Source organism: Mobula hypostoma, chromosome 18 (assembly GCF_963921235.1).
Source record: "Mobula hypostoma chromosome 18, sMobHyp1.1, whole genome shotgun sequence".
Lineage (NCBI taxonomy): Eukaryota > Metazoa > Chordata > Chondrichthyes > Myliobatiformes > Myliobatidae > Mobula > Mobula hypostoma.
In genome coordinates, this window is record NC_086114.1 from 56,498,329 (window position 1) to 56,521,101 (window position 22,773).

The 22,773-nt window shown below is 40.3% G+C and overlaps 1 protein-coding gene across 3 annotated transcripts in view; it reads right to left on the reverse strand.

The window, feature by feature from the left end:
- The window catches only part of LOC134358560 (fibrillin-1-like), a 462,213-nt gene that overhangs the window by 225,634 nt on the left and 213,806 nt on the right, over nt 1-22,773 (reverse strand). For 2 of the 3 annotated variants that reach the window (XM_063070931.1, XM_063070930.1), the window contains exons 10-14: nt 15,428-15,622; nt 15,194-15,331; nt 14,909-15,028; nt 8,467-8,592; nt 5,417-5,539 (exon numbers count right to left, since the gene is read on the reverse strand). In XM_063070931.1, coding sequence (XP_062927001.1) covers nt 5,417-5,539; nt 8,467-8,592; nt 14,909-15,028; nt 15,194-15,331; nt 15,428-15,622 — 702 coding nt within the window. The remainder of the gene's footprint in view (nt 1-5,416; nt 5,540-8,466; nt 8,593-14,908; nt 15,029-15,193; nt 15,332-15,427; nt 15,623-22,773) is intronic. The other variant, XM_063070932.1, reaches the window with a different exon arrangement.

Sequence of the window (22,773 nt, forward strand, 5' to 3'; positions counted from 1 at the left end):
TCTTTATTCTTTGGAGTGTAGAAGGTTGAGGGGGGACTTGATAGAGGTGTTTAAAATTATGAAGGGGATTGATAGAGTTGACGTGGATAGGCTTTTTCCATTGAGAGTGGGGAAGATTCAAACAAGAGGACGTGAGTTGCGAGTTAAAGGACAAAAGTTTAGGGGTAACATGAGGGGGAACTTCCTTACTCAGAGAGTGGTAGCTGTGTGGAACAAACTTCCAGCAGAAGTGGTTGAGGTAGGTTTGATGTTGTCGTTTAAAGTTAACTTGGATAGATATATGGACAGGAAAGGAATGGAGGGTTATGGGTTGATTGCAGGTTGGTGGGACTAGGTGAGAGTAAGAGTTGGGCTGTTCCCGTGCTGTAATAGTTATATGGTTATATGGTTAAAACTGGAGGACATTGCTTCAGGTAACAGGAAAGCAGTTCTGAGGGGAAATCAGAGGAATTTTCTTTCACCAAATAACGTAAGTACCTAGAATACCTGAGAGACTATTAAAACTCAATTACTGACAATATGTAAGTGTCAAGATGAACACTTGAATCAGTTAAGTATACAGAACTATTGATCAACTGCTGGGTGATGGGTTAAGACTGAAAGGTGGTGATTGGCATGGACTAGTTAGGCTGTTTGACCTGATTTTGTACTGCATGATTTCATACTGTTTTTGGCTAGTTACAACTATCGTAACATATGGTATGTAAGATCTTGCTAAAAAAGCACCATGATCTTGCATAAAAATAACTTCTAATTTTCAAAGAATCTCGCTTGTACTACTTTCAGTTCTTTCACAACTGTTTCCAAGCACTTGCTTAGGCAGCACTCATAAGGAGCTGAAAGCAATGAAAAAAGTCAGCATTAAGATACTTACACATAGGAAGTTTATTGAAACCATTGAAACAAAGATGCTATGCATCTTAAATAACCTTTGCAGCAAGAATTTTATCAATGGCATTGTAAGAAATTGCCTTAAAATATATTTTGAGGATGTGTTGCTGCCTGATTCATGTTGAGATTTAGTAAATCCAAAAATCAAATTTCAAAAATTGGCAGGCTGCAGAATATGGTGACAGATTCTGTCAACTATTTGCTCAAAGAAAATTAAGTGACGAGGACCATATCCTGATTAACTCATTTTGTTTTGTTCTGTTTGATGCCAAAGTGTTGAAAAGTGACGTAAATGCTATCCATTTATAATTCAACAGTCAATATGTGGCAATCATTCTGAGGCAGAAATTATGGAGATCCAACCTGAAGCTTCAAACAAAATTCTAAGCATCATTAGAGTTTTTTATTGCTGACTCTCTGAAACAATGTTAACATTGCCTGCTCTCTGTGATGAGCCTAAAAGATTATAAGGTGCTAAGTTGAAGAAGAACAAGAGAATTATCCCTGAGTGCCTTACAACATTATACCATTGCCCTTCCACCTCTGCTTCAAATTTCATATTGATATTATCAAATGTGTTATGACAAAATGAATTGATATAGAAGCACTTCAAAACTATCTCATTAGTGGTAAAAAGTTCTGGAAGTATTGTTCTCTCTAAACTGCGCAGGTGCATGGCCACACAGTATTTGAAATGCTCCCACAAACATGCCTCTGTTGCGACACAGCTGGGATTTTATTTTATATAGTGTTTATATTAAAGTGCCTTGCAGTTTTCAACTGTATAAAATTTTCTTGCTCAGAGCAATGGTAGGTCTGTGCAGCTGTTAAAAAAAAAGTTAGGGGAATCATTGTCTGGAGGTCCTGAGGCTTTAGTTTATAACTGCTTTCCTTTTTTTAAGGACACCACAATTCTCTTGTTCAGCAAAACGATAACATCTCTTGCAAGAACCTGAGATAGCTTAAAGTTTAGTTTAAAGACTCATCTCTCAGGTGGCGTCTCTGACAGTGTTTTGGTCCCTCAGCATTGCACAGTTGTGTCAGCTTAAATCTTTGTGCTCAGACTCTGTAATGAGAATTGAATCCCTAATATTCTGAATAACTATTGATAGTAAACAATTAAACTTAATGGTACTGAAGATTTTAGAACTTGTTATACACAGAATCTATTTACAATATACAGGGTCTAGCTGCAAAGTGAATTACATATTATACAAATACAATTAAACAAAGGGAGAGTTCAATAATAAAATTATCACTGAATTATCTAGACTGGGTTTTTTCAACCTTTTTGCCTTTGAGGAACCCTTGAAATAATTTTCAGGTCTCAGGGAACCCCTAATGTAAAAATTATTATGTCTACAGCTCACGGTACGTTAGTGTTTATCAGGAAGTTGTAAATGTAATAATCCAAAAATAATTGTCAGTGCTCTTTTGAGTGCAGAATGAATACTTAGCCAACCTTTCTTGAAAAAAAATACAGGTAGTTAAGCTTAGCTTACCCATCTTGAAAATAATTTCTTTCCATTTCATATATTTTTAAAACTCATAAGGCAAACATAATAAATTTCTGTTGAATAACTGGCTGAAGCTAAATGGGATTTAATTTTTCTGAAGGTAGGCTCAGTATATTTAATTTAAATAAAGGTTGTGAATTGATTCTAATTAATGCTATTTACACCATGAAACTTAATTGACAATGTTGAATAATAAAGTTACTAAAACCATAAGCCAAAGCAATATGAATAAAAATATAGCCTAAGACACAATTTTATACAAGACTTTGAAAAAACATTTTCTTATTAAGTGACATGATCAGGCTCAAATATAGGCCTAGCATGTGAAACCTATGCTTGTTTTTTTGCTGCATAAATACTCAATTCTGGGACTTGATATAAGCCCACACGGATTTCACCTTCAACTGAAATCAGACAATTTCGATCCTTGCTCTTGATGCTTGTTAAACAAGAAAAAGCTTGCTCACACATCTATGAAGTTGAAAACTGCAGCAAAACGTTCATTGCTTTCTTATGAATGGCAGGATACTCTTCTTTTACAGAAATCCACAACTTATTCCAGGAGCAAGTCGGTAAATCTCATTTTGAGTGCACGATCAGACTGCAGCTCACAAAGTTCTTCCTCTTCTCTCAAAGTCAAGTTCCCAGGCTGAGCAGAAGATTCAGAGAAAGGGTCCCTCACCCAGTCATACACTTGTGTTGAAAGGAGGAAAATACTGTTCAATTTGTTCTGCAGCTCTTCCAGGTGGTTTTCAATAAGACTTTCTGATATCCTTTCTCATTCTCAAGCCCAAGCAGCAATGGAAACATTCCAAGATTTCCTTTTGCAACATGATTTTTCCCAAAGATTCAGTTTCCTTTTAAATCTAAGAATCTTGTCACTTAAAGTCAAAACATTTTCTCCGGGGCCTTGCAGAGACTCATTCAACTAGTTCATGTGATGAAAAATGTCTGCTAAGTAGGCTAGTTTCTGCAGTCATTCTTCATCTTCAAAGCACTCAGCAAAATCTGGCCTACTGTTTTCTTGAAAGTACCCCTGCAATTTGCCTTTCAGCTCAAGCGTCAGGATTTTCTTTTTTAACAAGAGAAACGAAACCTCTCATGGAGACAACAATTGATGGGGCACCATCAGTACAGATGCCAAAACAGTTCCTCTAAGACAGACCTTTTGTTTCCAGATATGAAGACAAAACATGAAACTTGGCCTTTGCTTGTTTCAGGCATCTCTTTGCAACAGAAAAGTTTTCTTGAATTTCACCATCATTTACAAATCCTATAAATGCTACGACATGATATTTATTGGTGAAATCTGTCGATATGTAAACCTGGATAGAGAAACTGTTGTTTTTCAGTTTATCACATAAAACCTCTTCAGCATGTGGCATGTCATCAATACGTCCACTTATCGTACTGTATGAGAGTACGATAAGTCCTCCTATTGTACTCTTTTCAAATTCTCATACTGCATCTTGTCCTAGCATTTTACCCACTATAATTTTACATGTTGACATTATTAAATTCTCACCAACTGTGTGACTTTTCCTTTTCTGGGTAATAAGTTCTACTACTAAATAACTTGCTTCCTGAATTTTTTTACTGACTGTGACATTATTAACAAAAACTTTACTCTGTTTGCTTTGAGATTCCAATGGCCAGTTAAAATAATCAGCACTTTTACGTGTCATATGGCTGTGATTTGTAGTTCAGTGGCTTTTCAATTTTGCTGGAGCCTTTGCTGCATTTGCAAGTTGTTTGCTACAGACTAGGCACAATAGAATACAACAGTTTGGATCACCAGTGCATGTAAAACCCATTGATAAGTAGCTATCATTGTAAAGATGGACTTTTTTGTGTCCATTTTTGCACTAGTACGGTGAAATGATTCAGAAGATTGTAATTCTTCATCATTAACCTTATCAGAATTCTCTGTAAACTTAGGCCTAGAATCCTTCTCTTCCACTTCACACTTCCTTTTCAAAAATTGGCACATTGGACATGTCTGTAAAATTCCTTGTTTAGAATGAAAATTTCCCTCAAGTTTCTACACCGGTAGAGTTTGTCTGCTCCCATAAGTCAGTTAGTGGCATGGAAGTGGTGCCTGGGAGAGATAATTCAGGAAGGAGAGGCTGATGTCACAACTAAAGTTGGGTGAGTCCATTCAATGCTCGGAAAATGCACTTCATTAGCCTACCATCCTCCCCTCTGTGCAATATACTGCTCACCAATTATCAATATCCTCTTCTATCTCGTGTCAAAAACTGAGAATGAACTCAACCAAATAAACATGGTCCTACTGCACAATGCCATATTGGGCTGGAAGACCTCTAACAAGATTGCTAATGAAATTGCTCAGTCACTGCCCACCACTACAAGCACTGCTGTTGCGCAAAGTTCAAAAAATGATGTGTATTTTTTTTAATCATGATCTCTTGTGGAACCCGAGGAAACCCTGATCTAGATGGTGAGTACACTGTCCTGATCAACATACTTTAACAAACTCCTTCATAAGTATTTCAAGTAACTAGTTAAGGACTTCAACATGAATGTCTGAAAAACAAGGGATTGCAGAAAATGACCAATGCAGATCTTTCCATCATAACAAAGATGTGTCCATTTTATAATCATTTAGAATCAGTGGCTACAAGGTGTGCCTGGGATCAGGTATGAAAATATATGCTCATATATTCAAAGCTTGGTACCTTCTTGAACAGGGTTGGAGAGAGGCAAATAGATACTAAAGTCCTATCCCTCCACCCACTAATATATTTGTATCTACTTTTGAAATATTATCAGTGATTGATTGGAATGGACTCATTAATTATTATATAATAAATGGATTCTCCTGTGTTCAAAAACATCAATAGTGCTTTGTAACTAGAATATTTTAAGGTAGTCCATTGCTAGTGTTACACGTATTTAGCAAGTTATAATACGAACTACTTATGAGTATTTTTCTGGCAACATGCAGAAACCTTTTGGAATTCAGATAATCTGTATAATAAACTTACCAATGCATACTCGTCCATTTGATATCAACTCAAAGCCAGGTTTGCATATGCACTTGAAGCTGCCATCTTCATTGATACACATTCCATTCATGCACATGTTTCTTTGGGAGCACTCATCAAGGTCTGAAACATATTACAGCAGTAAATTGCACACAGTTTTAATAATAACATGTTCTGAGGATTTATATTTTTTCTGAATGAAAAGCATGATTAACATTTATATCACTGGGGGAGCATTTAGTAAACAGTGATCACAGCATTATAAAGTTCAGAATAACTATAGAAAAGGAAACAGAATATTGAAGGGTCTTTAAGTTAGAGATATTTCAGCTACAGTATAAATACATTTCCGTGAGGAAGAAAGGCTCCAGAATTAAGGCAAATTTTCCCATGTAACTAAAGTGTAATATAAAGCAGGGAAGTGAAAGTCAGGCTGATTACATAAAATTTAAAGGGAATATTTAAAAAGGAAATACATGAGAAAAAGGAAGATATGATAAAAGAATGGAAGCAGAAAGGAATCCAAAAATATTGTATAGAAACGTTAACCAGAAAAGGATAAGAATAGAGGTGAAGTTGATCAGAGAAGAAATGGAGGAAAAGGATATGGCTGAGACAGCTATGGCTACATTGGTCTTCACCAAGAGAGAAAAAGCTGCTGGAATCTCAGCAAAAGAGATGGAGCTTTAGATTTGAGATAAGCCAAAAACTGATAGACTTGAGATGCTAGAAAGGCTAGTTGCCCTTAAAAGTGAATTAATCACCCAATTTTGATGGGATACAGCTGAGAGAAGAAGGGAAATTGCAAGCCCCTGTATGTAATCTTTCAAACATCTGGAGAACTAGCAGCAGTACTTGCCTGGAAAATAGCATGATTTACACACTTGTTCAAAGTAAAGCAAAAAGATAAAACTAGTAACTACAGACTAGTTAACGATGTCATAAGCAAAACTGTATGTGACCAACAAAAGAACTTACTTATGGAGTAACAGACCGATGAGTATAATAAGGTTGAAGTGATCTGCATGGACTTCCTAAAACTGTTCACTCAGCTCATCAAGACTCAAGGTCTTGAAATAAAAGGGTGATAACAGCATGGATAGGAAACTGACTAAAGAACATGAAACAGAGAAGTGTAGTGAATGGTTGCATTCTAGATTGAAGGATAATACATAACAGAATTCAACCAGTGCAGTACAAGGACCATCGTTGTCTTAGGTATATATTAATGACTTGAAGTTGGGTGTATATTTTTATGTTTTCAGATAATACGAAACTTGGAGGTGTAGTGAACTATGCAGGAGATACAGAAAGACTGCTGAAATGGATGGATAGGTAACAAGTTAAATTTAAATCCTGGAAATAGGACATATAATATGAACGAAAAGGCATAGATTTGAAAAGCATGCAAGAACAGAGAGATCTAAAAGTACTTGTTCATAATTTGTTGAAAGCGACAAAGTAGTTTGAAGAAGTATTGGGATCTTGGGTTTTATAAACAAAGCACAGAGTACAAGTACTAAGAAAATGAAAAAGAACTGCAGATGTTGAAAATCTGAAATAAAGTCAAAAAATTATGGAAACAGAAAGGAGTTAAAATTTCATGATAAAATAAGAAACCAGTTTTCAGTTGGAGAGTGATGAACTCTCCACTCTCAGGCCAAAAAGATGTATTTCTGATTGGATGAGACCAGGATTGTCATGAAGATAAATTATAAAAGTCAACTGGTTGGTGGTGTTCAATAGTTAGAAAAATTGAATAAAAGCTAAGAGATGAGACAGCTAGAGTGAGACACAAGTGAAAGAACAAAAAAAGTTACAAAATGTAGGACTATGGAACATGCAGTGTAAATAAGAGTGTGTTAATAGAGAGGAATTGCTAGTTCTGATACAGTCAGAGAAAGTGACCTTAAGTTGCAAAATCTGATTTTGAGTTTGTAAGGCTGTGACATGCCCAAGTGAAAGGTAAGGTACTGTGTCTGCAGGGAACTATGAGGGAGACAAAAAACTGAACAAATGAAGGCTGAGGGGAGACCTGATAGAAGTTTAGAAAGTTATGAGGTCCTAGATAGACTAGACAGTTGGTATCTTTTTTCTGGGGTTAAGATGTCTAATACTAGAGGGCAAGCATTTGAGGTGAGAGGAAAGTTCAGAGGAGATTTCCGTAGAAAGTTTTTATACAGAGCACTGGGTGCCTGCAACATACTGCCAATGGTGCCAGTGGAGGCAGATGCAATGGAGGCATTTAAGAGGCTCTTAGATAAGCACATGTATATGCAGAGAATGAAGGGATATTGACCATTTGCAGGCAGAAGGGATTAGACATCCCTTCTAATCAGTTTGGTGCAACATCGACTGTCTATCCTGTGCTGTTTCTACGTTATAAGATAGGGGAGAATTTTGTTGGATCTGATGGAAATTGCAAAGGATGATTTGTTAAACTCAGGATAGTGGGATGGAAGGTGAGGACCATTCTGTCAGTGTTTTATTGGGGGGTAGGTGTGTTGAATGAGAACAGAGATGCTGGAAACAGATGAGATGTGGTCAAGGGCTCTGTCAATATGCCAGGTAGGAAGCCTTGTTTTAAGACATTTCAGAAGGATGTGGGGAAGTCTTATTGCTGGAGCAAATATAATGGTGACAAATGAACTGGGAGAATGGAAGGCAGTCCTTGCTGAAGACAGTGAAAGGAAGTATCATGAAGATAACTGTATCATATCAAATGTACTTTGAAATAGACAGTGAAATGGATCATTTGCATTGACAACCAACACCCAAGGATGTGCTGGGGGCAGTCACAAGAGCCACCACACCTTCTGGCACCAACATAGCATACACACCATGCTCTGCAAAGCAACACAGAACACAACAAAATAGAACATAACATATACCAAACTAAGATTAAACATTTAGTAGATTATCATATGAAACATTTTCATTTACTCAATGGCTCCAAAAAATTATCAGCTTCCAAAAATCTAAACAAAATCTACCTTTAAGTTCAATTAACAAGTTATATTTACTTATTTGATTTGTTGCCTGCTACATACCCATGCAATTTTTCCCATCTGCTGTCAGTTGAAATCCAGCATTACAAATACAGTGGAAACTGCCTTCTGTATTTACACAACGACCATTATTGCATATCTGACCATTCTGAACACATTCATCAATATCTGTAAGACATCAAAATCCACTTGAATCACAGAAACATACATCATTTTAAGGAGGACTGACGTAGAGTAACTAAAAGGTTCTGTTAAATGTAATTTCAACAATTTGTACATATTTATTATGTAACGATTGTTTTAAAAGTATTTAACTTTGAGACTGCTAATGGATACCAACCAAAATGTTAAAAATACAACATAAAATTAGACACTCTTTTGTTTAGGTCATCCACATAATGATATTCTCTTGCCCAGATATTCAATTGCATATGCCTGGATACAACTTCTGTAATTTTCATTCATGCTTGCATGACTGATACAGAAGGATCTTATATGTGAAATGACATTCATCATAATTTAAAGACTGTGCGTATAAACCAGAATGAAGTGTTTCACTAAAAAAAAAACGATAACATTTAGCATTATAGTAGCTTTCCCCTCAGGCCCAACCACAGGTCCCAGAGAATAGTACAGCACAGAAACAGACCCTTCAGCCCACAATGTTATGCCATAGTAATTAAAGTGATAATTAAATGCCTGACTAAAGTGCCTAAACAATGTGCATATCCCTCCATTCTCTGTACATTTACATGCTTGTACAAGAGCACCTTAAACACCTCTATTGCATTTGTCTCCACTATCATCCCTGCCAACACAATCCAGGCACTCTTCACCTTCTGTGTAAAAAAACTTGCCCCACGTCTCCTTTGAACTTTGCCCCTCACCCCTTAAATGCATGCTCTCGAGAAATAACCAATCCGACCCTGGGAAAACAAAAGATAAATGGCTGTCTATTCCATCTACACCTCTTATAATTTTATAAGCTACTGTCAAGTCTCTCGCAGCCTCCGCCACTTCAGAGAGAACAACTCTAGTTTGTCCAGCCTCTCTTTATTGCACGTCTTCTAATCCAGGCAGGATCTTGGGAAACCTCTTCTGCACCTTCTTCAAAACCATCATTCCTAAAATGGGGCAACCAGAATGAATGCAATACTCTATTTCAGGCCTTAACTAATTTTATAATTCTATGGTCTTGATCAATAAGGCAAACATGCCATATTTTGTCTTTTTCGGCGTATCCACCTGTGCGGCTACTGTCAGGGACTATGGACTTGGAGCCCAGGATCCTTCTGTACAATAACACTGTTAAAGGTCCTGCTATTAACTGCATACTGTCCTGTTACATTTGATCTTCCATGTGCAAAACTTCACATATAGCTAGATTAGACTCCATCTGCTATTTACCCATCCAACAAAGGACATCTTGGACAAGTCATTGATCTGGAACTTCCAGCGGACACAGGTCAGTGTCGCCTCAGGGGCTGCGCATAGACAGGGAGGCCCTGTCACAACCATGGAGTGCAGTAGAATTTGCACATGTCAGCTAATTATTATTATTATTTAATTGTGATAGTATTTAACTCCATACTTGTCATCATAGTGCCTGTCGAGACTTGGACAGAGTATAGCAATGTTTTGCTGCTGTTTTGCATTCGGCTTTCCCTGAGATATTGGACTTTCAAGTCAACTGACTTTGAAGACTAATGGGATTTGTTTAATGTTTAGATGTTCTTTTCAGCAGCAGTGCAGGCTTCGTTTTCCTTTTGAGAGTTTTAGTTAATGGCCCTGCTTGGCCTAGCATTTATTGTTTTATTTTCCCTTTAACACTGTTCAGATTAAGGTCTGTGAACTATCGACCTGCTTCAGTGTCTCTCACTCCACACTTGGGCCATCTCCGAACCTGGTAACAATGTGCCAAATTACTCACCATTCTCTGAATAATCACATCCAGATTGTTAACAGTTAAGGCCCCTGGTCTGATCTCTGCAGTACTCATAAGCTTTCAATCACAAAAAGAATCTTTGAAAATCACTCACTGTCTCCTATCTCTCCCAGGCAATTTTGGATAGAAAATACCAAATCAGAATTCATGAACTTTCACTTTTGGACTTAATCAAATGCCGTACTGATATCCACATTCAGTACACTTAGCTATTTCACAAGAATGTAATCAAATGAGCTAAACAGGATCTCCTTCTAAAAGAGACATGCTGACCAAAACTGATTAATCTTTGTATGTTTACATACAGATTAACCATGCTCCTCAGTACTTTTTTCCAATAATTTATGTACCACTAATAATTAGATTCACTGTAATTACCTGGCTTAACCCTGCTGTCATTTTTGTAGAATTTAATTCAAGATTGGTTTTATTGTGTTTCAGGAACTGCGGAAGGCTACCAAATGCAGATTTCAGTCCCTTTATATATCTAACTGCAGCAAGCAGCCCACACTGATTAGACCAGGCTACAAGTCATTATCATGACTTTTTTAGAGGATGTGGACATGTGTTGCAGCTGCCACCACTGAGAAATGAATAACATGTTCTAAATTTCTTTGGAGACTGTTACTCTTATGTTCATAATACTATATGGCCATTGATTACGATAATCTGCCTCACATTCCACTTCCAATCCTTGGATAACTTGTCCCTAGTTTTAAAAAGGACAATAGAGAAAAACCAAGCCAGTGAACCTTAAATCAGTGATATAGAAAATTATTGTTAAAGATGTTAGGGATGGGATAAACTGGAAAAGTATAGACTTAACTATCGTGGATTTGAGCAGAAGGGCTCATGTCTTACAAACTTGATTTGAGTTTTTTGAGGAGGTGGCAGGGGATTGATGAGAGTAGAGCAGTGGATGTTATTCACTCGTGTTTTTTTCCTCTATTCGCCACCCTGGCCTCTTATCTCTTCACTACCTGCCTAACACCTTCCCCTGATACCCCTCCTTCTTTGTTTTCTCCTATGGTTCATTGTCCCATCCTATAAGATTCCTTCCTCTACAGCCCTTTGCCTTTCCTACCTACCTGGCTTCACCTATCACCTTTTTGCAGGTCCTCTTTTCTCCCCCCATCTTTTTATTCTGCCATCTTCCCCCTTGCTTTCCAGTCCTGAGGAAGGGACTTGGCGTGAAACATCGACTGCTTATTCATGTCCATAGATGCTGCTTGACCTACTAAATTCCTCTAGCAGATCCAGAAAATTAAGGTACATGTGATCAATAGAGACTTGGATTCAAAATTAGCTTGGTCAAGGGAATCAGAGGATAATGGTGGAGGGTGTTATACTGACTGGAGGTCTGTGACCAGTGGTGTTCCACAAGGATCACTGCTGGGACTTCTGTGATATATGTGATTTGAATAAACATGTAGGCAGTCTGATTAGTAAGTCTATGGATGACACAAAAATTGGTGAAGTTGTGGAGAGTGAAGAGAGTTGTCAAAGTTCAATAGGGTATAGACCAGCTGGGAATGTGTCCAGAGAAACGGCACACAAAATGCTGGAGGAAACCAGCAGATCAAGCAGCATCTATGGAGAGGAATAACCTGTTAACATTTTGGCTCAGACTTTTCATCATGGCTGGAAAGGAAGAAGCCAGGTTAAGATGGTGGGGGGAGGGGAAGGAGTACAAGCTGGAAGGTAATAAGTGAAAGCAGGAGAGCGGGAAGATAGGTGGATGGAGAACAGGGAAATAAAAGTGAAAAGCTTTGAAATGATAGGTGGAAAAGATAAAGGGCTGAAGGAGGAGGAATCTGATAGGAGAGGAGAGTGCACCATAGGAGAAAGGAAAAGAAGAGGGGCATCAGAGGGAGGTGATAGGCAAGTAAGGCTAAGGGAAAGATTAAGAGGAGAGTCAGAATGGGGAATGGAAGAAGAGCAAACAGGAGGGGGAAAGATTACCAGAAGTTAAAGAAATCCAGCATCTGCAGAATCTCTTGTGTCATTGTAGCTGCATAAAACTTTGTTTAGACGACATTTAGAGTACTGTATGGAGGCTTTAAAGGGGTTACAGGATGCTGCCTAGATTGAAGAGAATTTGCTACAAAGATTGGTAGGGCAAATCGAGATTGTCTTTGGAATGTTAGAGGCTGAGAAGTAAGCTAATAAAATGAGAGGCGCAGAGAGGACTGATAATCAGACTCTTCCCAGCATAGAAATGTCAAATACTAAAAAGGATAGCTTTAAGGTAAGAGTAAGAGAGGTCCAACGAGATATACGTAATCATAAAAGGCAAGATTTTTTTTTAACACATTATAGATGGCCTGTTTTAAGCTGGCAGGTCAGTTCTGAGGCCGTCCTCATTTGATATGTCTGATTTGTCAAATGACAAATCTTCTTAGATATATTTGATACAGGTAGATTGGTGATTATGAAGACAAACAGATTTAGCTCTTGTGTTGTCTCACTTACTACCTGCTGCATTACCATTATGTCCTTGTGGGCTTGGCAGCTTGTTCTAGGTGGTGCTACCAAGTCACTCCTAGTGATGAATGTAAAACCCCCACTGCTCAGAATACAATCTGTGCCCTTGTTACTTTAAACACTTCTTTCAATTTTTGCTCAACATGCATAAGATTGACTTATCAGCAGAAGGAGAACAGTAGATGCAATTAGGAGGTTTCCATATCCGAGTTTGACCAGATTCTTTGAGAATTTATTGGATCTGGAGGCAATTTCAAGCAACTCAGGAACTACTCTCACCTGCTTCTGCACTATCGTGTTGACACCTCTGATGCATCTGTCCTGCTGGTTGGACAAGGCATACTCAGAAACTAAGACACATCATCTGTAAAGTATGATTCTATGAGGACCACTGTGTCATGCTGTCACTAGATAAGCTTGTGGGTAGTTCTCCCAATTTAGACATCCATCCATAAATATTTGTGTGGAAAGCATTTGCAATGTTGACTGGACTGGGAGTGACTTGTTCTGTCTAATTTCAGTGCCTGGGTCAATGTAGCAGTACAGTACAACTGGGTAGTTTGCCAGTCATTTCAGAGTACACTTAGGAGTCAATCACAACTGAGTGGCATGGCGGTCATTTCAGAAGATATTTAGGAGTCAATGGGCCAAAACTGAGTTACAAAAGGTGGGAGTAGTTATACTCCTTTTGGCACAGTGATTCTGAGTAAACCCAAGCAAAGTAGCGGTGGCCTGAAGGCAGTAAAATTAATATAGTAGCTACATTTATTTTGCTTGTTCTATACCATACGAAATCATGCAATGGTGTTAATTCTTTAATCCTGGCAGAATCCATTGACTCAGAATATGAACATAGACCCTTAACTACAGGAAGATCAATACAAACTAAAACAATATCTTTAGGCTTTTCTACAGGAGCATTCCTTGTTGAGTACTCTATGTTAGGCCATGATCCTACTTGGCTGCACTTTTGGGTTGCTGAATTCTTCTACTGATCAGGATATGCTGACCAGATGACCTTGAGAGAGACTTGTGAACACAGGCTAGCACTGAAAAAGAGCCAGAATTTATAGTGGAGAGCTGTTGAATTATGTTGAGTGATAACTATTTTGGACACAGGACTTTCCCAGGGGCTTGCATTCTTGTATTGCTACCAATTAACTAGCTTTTACTTGTAATTATTTGTATCCTATCTCAAAAACTTTTGTAAACATGATACTCAGTTGTAAAAGAGGTTACACCTGTTCATCAATAAATGGACATCACATGATATATTGCAACTACCTAAATGCTACATCATCTACTTCCACCTTGATCACTTTTGGTAAAATGGGAATAAGACAACAAAAGAAAAAAATAAGTATTGGATGCCTTTTCTAACTAGGGCTAAACCAGATCAACCAAATTCAATTCAGGACACTTACCCATATGTCTGCTCCAAAATGTAGTTAGTTACAACTAATTTGGATAATTCCCCACCGATAAGTAATTGCACGCAGAACAAGCAATCATTCAGTGATTCAAATCTTTTGAATGTAACTCATAATAACCCAAAATAAATCCATAAAGGAATTCAGAAGAAATTTTTTGGCAGGAGTGTTTAGAATCTTGCTACCTTGAATTTACATCGTAGGAAGTAGTTTAGCTTATCATATACACACTAGGTGTTAAAATTACTTAAGCTAATCTCTTTTTCTAGTTACCAGTCTGTGACCTTATAGGTTATAGCACTTCCAGTGCTCATCTAGCAACTTATTAGACAGAATGGTTAAAAAAAACATGTTTGACAGAAAATTAGATAATACATAGAGGAAAACAAAATAAAAGATATGAAGAGTTAATTTAAGGAAGATGTGAGAAAGCTAATGCACTATGTAAACCATTTTCACAGGCCAGTTGAGTTAAATGATTTGTTTTTGTAAATTAAATTCTACTGGATGATGGCTATGCATGAAATATTGGAAAATACCAATATCTTTCAAAATAAAAATAATTTTGCAACTTCAGCATTAGAAGCAAAATTGAATACTGGTAACTATTTTAAGTATAACATACCCACACAAGTAATTTTAGATGCAGAACTCTGAAAGCCAGAATGACAGCGGCAAAAGTAAGAGCCTTGTGTGTTCACACAGTCTCCATGCGTACAGGGATTGTTAATACATTCATCGTCATCTGTTTAAAACAAGATGTTACAGTTATACTGAAGCATATTAATTTCTGAACATCAACAAAATGACAATTCAGAAGTAAAATATTTAAAAATGTACCAATATACACCTGGTCAACATCACACTGGGATTAACATTAACATATCTAATAGAATTGTTTGAATTCTACCTCTACATTCTCCTCCTGGAGTAAGTTTATAGCCAGTGTAGCATTCACAACGATAACTGGGCCCTGGGAGGGGAATGCAGCGTCCATGGATGCAGAGATTTCCAACAGAAATGCAGTAATCAGAAGTATTCAAATGTCCTGTCATATAAATGTTAGAAATTTTCAAACTAAGTTAGGGATATATCAAAAATAAATTGAATAGTCTTACTGATAATGTTGGTAAACTCAGCTTACCATAATGAGGACTAGGTAGAGGTCCAGGTAGAGGTTCAGGACGAGGTCCAGGACGAGGTCCAGGATAAGGTTCAGGGTAAGGTTCAGGGTAAGGTTCAGGATGAGGTCTAGGACGAGGTCTAGGATGAGGTCCAGGTTGAGGTCCAAGTTCACCATTAGTCCAAGGTACCTGACTGCACAATTTGATATATTCATCTGAAAGTTTAAAAGTCAAGTTATCGCCATTATATTTACATGAATAAGAGAAAAGAATATACTTTTTCACTGATTTGACTTTATATTGACTTGATTTGAAAAAGAAATGTTGAATATACAAATATGTCACCAATGAAACAGCACCTATTATTCCTCACATAGCCTTTCAAAGTAACTGGGGAAAGTTTAAGGATGTCTTACAGTGGTTTTGCAAGGCAACTCTATACCTCCTGGTCTTTGGTGAAGTACATTACAGCAGTTATCCATAAAAGAAAAATTCTGAGGTATTTTACATGGTCTGATCTTTTTTATCAGCATGAAAACAGACCCAATTTTTTTCAGTGTTTTGTATTGAAATACATGCAGGGTTCTCAGTAATATTAACTGTTAACTGCTAATTATAAAATCGCTTCTCTGAAGTGTTATAATGAAATGGCTTCTTTGTAATGTTAACTATGAGGTAATGTTCTCTGTAGCTGAAATGTTTGGGTTATAGTTATAGATAACGGAGGAACTAACCAATGGAAGCTATGTTATTCTATCTGTATGTGTGGGAACCTGGGTCAGTGTGCGGGTTTTTCGGGAGGAGAAATAAAGAGGCAGGACGTGCTGGACACACTCTGGTCGACCACCGTGGTTGGTCCCAGGTGGCGGGTCGAGGAGGTCGGAGGAGATCAAATGGTGGAAAGAAGACCCCGTTAATTGAGCTCCAATGGTTGTGCACAAAGTGGTTGAACTCTGATAAGTTTGGCACCTTTTACTTTCCTTTTATATTGTAGCTCTATTAATTACATCGTTCCAGTAAGATTTATAAAGTGTAATCTGTAGATCATACATTGTGTGCTGTCTGATATTTGATGTGAGAGTTTGTACTAGGGTGCATTACACAGGAACTACGCAAACGTGAGACACGGTTTGGCGGGCAGACCGGATTTCCCCTAGACAACGATGAGCCAATAGCCCTGAGCGTTACATACAAAAAGAGGAATAACTTTCTGGTCATTGTAAATTAAAACTAATATTGACATTAGTATTAGAAGAGTATTTAATTGAGTTGTCTGACATTCTGTTCACAGCTAAGAATTACAAGACTTCATGAGACATATCCAAGAAAGTTATTTTTAAAATTTTAATACTTCCAATGAATTACAATTACATGTTGAAGAAACCAAGCCAACAGAATTCTGAACTAATACTCTATCAGTACTTCCTGACTGTGGTATGTTGGTCCCTGGGTGTACATAGAGCATCTAATGGGTTACTCTCAGGGGTAATGAGGAGGGTGGGGAAGAGGTTGGTTTGGAATAAGCTAAGGAAGAATTTAATTTTCATTAATGCATAAATTAACCTACTTTAATTATGGCTTATAGTAATGTTCTAATTTCAGAATAGTGAAATGGCATTTTGACATTCATATAGTTTATAATAGTTTAAAGTTTGCATCTCATTTCTTCTGTGGTTCCTCTCCCTTGCCTTGGGACAGGGGCAGAGACAGTTGTTTACTCTGCCTCCTGAAATATCTGTCTGAGGTAGTTCCCTTTTGTGATTAATTGTCCTATTACTGAGCTTCACTGATCAAAAATTTTTCACACAAGTAAGGAAATCCTTCCAACAGAACTGTATAATAAGTTACCCTTGATTCTCCCTCCGTACAATGGATATGAGCTGCATTATAAAAGTGTTCTTTCTGTTGTCTAAATATCTATTTAAATTAGAGACAAGGCACCAGAATTACTAAACTCACGTCTGCAATAATATATTTATTGTATTTTAAGTATTTAATAAAAATGGTTTCTTTCCTCAGTCTAAAAGCATTTAATCTATTTCTGTTAGTCCTGACGAAGGGTCTCGGCCCGAAACGTCGACTGTGCCTCTTCCAATAGATGCTGCCTGGCCTGCTGCGTTCACCAGCAACTTTTATGTGTGTTGCTTGAAATTCCAGCATCTGCAGATTTCCTCGTGTTTGCATTAATCTATTTCTGTAATACATAGGGGACTTCAGTTTGGGAAAAACATGTACTTACTTATCCTTCAGTGAATTTGGAGAATATTCTGGAGAGGGCATGTTTGGTATTCCTTCAGTGCTAATGGGTAGTGGGTAGTGGCTCCATATGTCACTACTACAAGGAGTGACGACCCTGCCTTACACAAGTCCCGGGCTCAGCTGGCTCCGGCTGACAGTACCTGGTATGGGCCCCTATCCAGGGTTACGGATCCCACTGCCTTGTGGGTATCTTTCGGAGAAGAGAAGGCTAAGGAGTAAACCCTACACAAATCTAGAGTGGAGCCCCTAAGGTGGTTGGATGACATATCACGTCACCTCCCGGCAGCTCCTGCAGCCAAGCTGATGCCAAATGTACTGCTTCGCATTCCGTTGGACCACATCCACAAGGCCGAGAGGGGGATCTTGATGTCTGGGCAGCCCAAGATCTCCATATTCAGGTCTGCACCCTGGAGAGGTTACTCCGGTGCTGCTGCAAAGCAGCAAAATCAACACAGGAGGCAGTAGTTACAAGTCCAACCTGATTGGTGTAAGGTACGGGCGCTACGGGTTGCCTCTGACGGTGGGAGAGGTCATTGCATCTCACCGATCAGCTAGCGCCCGCCTCAATCCGGGCAGCCCCCGGACAATTGGGTGCTAATTCGCCACCGTCTGCCTGCTTCAATGGGTGCTTGGAGCTTAGATTTGCATCGAAAAGCAGACAGCTATCACTGCACCAGACAAACCACAGAGAAGAAAGAAGAAACCACCAGTCATGCGACTAGCCACCTGGAATGTTAAGACCATGTGCCCTGGCCTCTCAGACGACCTGCAGCAGATCAACGACAACAGGAAAACAGCAATGATTGACTCTGAGCTGAGAAGGCTGGACATCGACATAGCAGCACTGCAAGAGACCAGGCTTGCTGAAGGAGAGGAACTATACCTTCTTTTGGCAGGGCAGACCACCTGAGGAACCCCGACTGCATGGCGTCGGCCTTGCTGTCAAGAACAGCCTGCTATCCATGATAGTTCCTCCCACTGGCGAGACAGAACACATCCTTTCCCTTAGCCTTTCAACGTTGTCCGGTAAAGTGAACATCCTAAGTGTCTACGCTCCAACGCTGGGTTCACCTCAAGAAACAAAAGATCAGTTTTACGAGGACCTCGATGCTACCATCAGCAAAATACCAGAATCTGAACACATCATTCTGCTTGGTGATTTCAATGCTAGAGTCGGATCTGACCACAGCTCATGGCCAGACTGCCTCAGACACTTCCGCATTGGCAAGATGAACGACAACGGTCAGAGACTGCTGGAGCTTTGCTCCTATCACAAGCTGTGCATCACCAACACGTTCTTCAAGACAAAGCCTCGCCATAAAGTCTCCTGGAGACACCCAAGGTCTGGACAATGGCATCAGATGGACATGATCATCACCAGAAGAGCTGCCCTCAACAGTGTGCTTCTAACACGCAGCTTACACAGTGCAGACTGCGACATGGACCATTCCATGGTGTGCAGCAAAGCCCAACTGAAACCAAAGAAGATCCACCACACCAAGCAGAAAGGATACCTATGCATCAACACTGCTAAGGCAGTGAACCCAGAACTTCGCAAGAAACTCCATGACCAAATGGAACATGCTTTCAAAGCAAATACAGACACACCATGGAGGAGAGGTGGCAATTCATTCGTGACACCATCTACAACACTGCCATGTCATCCCTCGGGAAAAAGGAGAGGAAAAACCAAGATTGGTTTGAATCTCACCTGTCTGAGATGGAACCTGTCATCGATGCCAAGAGAGAAGCTCTGGTCAACTACAAAAGAGACTCGTCAGAAAAGAATCTCACTGTACTGAGTCCTGACGAAGGGTCTCGGCCTGAAACATCGACTGCACCTCTTCCTAGAGATGCTGCCTGGCCTGCTACGTTCACCAGCAACTTTTATGTGTGTTGCTTGAATTTCCAGCATCTGCAGAATTCCTGTTGTTCACTGTACTGAGAATGGCAAGAAACAACGCTCAAAGGACGGCTAGACGTTCTGCAATTGACTACTGGCAGAACCTGTGCCAGAACTTCCAGACCTGCGCCGACAGTAGCAACCTGCAAGGCATGTATGAGGGGATGAAGAAAGCCTTCAGGCCCACCACTAGCAAGATTGCTCCATTGAAGTCCAAGGAGGGTGAAGTCATCAAAAACCATGCCAAGCAGATGGAGAGGTGGACCGAGCACTACCAGAACCTGTACTCCACTGAGAACATGGTCACTGAGTCAGCCCTTGCCAGTATCCCTGCCCTACCTGTCATGAAAGAGCTGGACCTACCCTAACAGAGGAAGAACTCAGCAAGGCCATCGACTCACCTGCTCACAGCAGGGCACCAGACGAAGACAGCATCCCTGTAGAAGTGATCCAGTGTGGGAAACCAGTGTTCCTAACCCACCTTCACGAGCTGCTCTGCCAGTGCTGGGAGGAGGAATCAGTTTCCCAAGGCATGTGAGACGCAAACATCATCACATTGTTCAAGAATAAGGGAGATCGCAACGACTGTAACAATTACAGAGGCATATTCCTGCTCAACACCATTGGCAAGGCGTTTCCCGAGTAGTTCTGAAGTGACTGCAGACACTGGCAGAACGCGTCTACCCTGAGTCCCAGTGTGGCTTCAAAGCAGAGAGATCCACCATCGACATCATCTTCTCACTCAGGCAGCTACAGGAGAAGAGCCGGGAACAGAGACAGCCTTTGTACATTGCCTTTATCAATCTGACCAAGGCTTTCGACCTGGTTAGCAGAAGAAGCCTCTTCGCACTCCTGAAGAAGATTGGATGCCCTTCAAAGCTGCTGAACCTCATTGCCTCTTTCCATGACGGCATGCAGGGGACAGTACAATTTGATGGATCATCCTCGGAGCCCTTCCCCATCCAAAGTGGAGTGAAGCAGGGTTGCATACTTGCCCCAATGCTCTTCGGGATCTTCTCTCCCTCGTACTGTTGTACGCTTTCAGGACATCTGATGACGAAGTGTACCTACACACTACGTCTGACAGCAAGCTCTTCAACCTTGCACGCCTCAGAGCAAAGACCAAAGTGTGTCAGGTCCTGATCCGGGAGATACTCTTCGCTGATGATGCCGCCCTGATGTCACACACATAGTCTGTTCTCCAGAGGCTAGTCAGTTCCCTGGCATATGCTTGCCAAGAGTTTGGCCTCACCATCAGTCTGAAGAAGACAGAGATCATGGGCCAGGACATCAGCGAAGCCCCTAGCATCGGCATGGGCGACCACACCCTGCAAGTGGTAGATGAATTCACCTACCTAGGATCGATAGTCCCCAGCAACCTGTCCCTCGATCCAGAGCTCAACAGGCGAATAGGGTAAGCCGCTGCTGCTATGGCCAAGCTGTCAAAGAGAGCGTGGAAAAACAACAAGCTCACCACAGCCACCAAGATTGCAGCGTACAGAGCCTGCGTACTGAGTACTCTTCTTTACGGCAGTGAGAGTTTGGACAACCTATGCGCGCCAAGAGCACCACCTCAACAGCTTCCACCTACAGTGCTTGCGTTGGATCCTGGGCATTTCCTGGAAAAACCGCGTGCCAAACAAGGACATCCTGGACCAGACCAGCATGCTAAGCATGCATATCTCTCTCACACAGCGAAGACTGTGCTGGCTTGGCCATGTCCGCCGCATGCATCCCCAAGGACATCCTATATGGAGAACTCGCCGCAGGATCCCAGCCCATAGGGCACCAACTGCTGTGTTACAGGGATGCTTGTAAACGTGACCTGAAGTCTGCTGATATCAGGGTGGACACTTGGGAAGAAACAGCTGCAAAGCGCTACACCTGGCGACAGGCTGTACATCCAGGCATTACCAATGCAGAGGAAAAACAAACTCAACTGTGGTCGACAGACGAGAGAAGCAAAGCTGCAGCAGTGACTACCCAGCCGCAGCCATCAGCCTTCATGTGCAGCAGCTGAGCCAAGGGCTGCTGCTCAAGAATCGGTTTATTCAGCCACAGCCGACGCTGTTCCACACCCAATTCAGTCCTAAACCGGGTGCATTCATTGTCTACTTAGACAGACGGAGCTATTAATGGCACCTCCTGTAAGTAGTCCAGAAGCATGGGAAGGCACGGATCACTGCTTGTCTGTATACCATGAAATCTGTGCCAGATTTGAAGCCATGGTCTTTGAACACCTTTTTACTGAATTGACAAAAAGCAGTGCTGGAACAATGAAAATGATGGTGATTATTCATGACTATTTTCACTGACTGCTGGTGTGTGTTTACCAAGTTTTTTTCCATGAGCTTTTACTATTGAAGACATCTTCAATTTTATTAACACTGCCTCCAACTTCAACCCTGCCTTTAATACCATTTGTCCATTTCCGACACCTCTCTCCACTTTCTTGATCATCTCTGGAAACAGGCTGTCTACTGATATATTTTTATAAACATACTGACTCCCACAGTAATCTTAACTATCCTTCTTCGCACCCTGTCACTTGTAAAAATGTCATTCCCTTTTCTCAGATCCTCTGACGCTACCACATTTGTTCCCAGGATGAGGCTTTCTTTTCTAGAACATCAAAGATGTCCTCCATCTTCATGAAATGGGGTTTCCTTCCTCTTCCACTTATATTGCTCTCACCCGCATTTCCTCCATTTCAGACATCCACCCTCACCATCTTTCCACTGCCTGAAGGATAGAGTTCCCCTTGTCCTTACTCACCACACCATGAGCCTCTGCATCCAGCATAACACTCCCCATAAATTCTGCCATCTTTAATGGGATCCTACCATCAAACACAACTTTACACACACCAGTACACAGGGAACATTCTATCCATGAATTTATTGTCCGTTTATCCCTCCCACATCATCTCCTTCCTGGCACTTATCCCTGCAAGTGGGAGAAGTGCCACACCTATTCATTCACTTTCTCCCTCATCACCATTAAGGCCCCAAGCAGTCCTTTTAGGTGAGGCAACACTTCACCCGTGAGTCTGTCGGGGTCATTTGCTGTATCCAGTGCTCCCAGTGCAGCCTCCTTTACATTGGTAAGGCCTAAAGGAGATTAGAGAACTGCTTCGTTGAGCACCTTTACTTCATCCGTAACAAGCACGATTTCCCTGCAGCCAATTATTTTAAATCCAGTCCC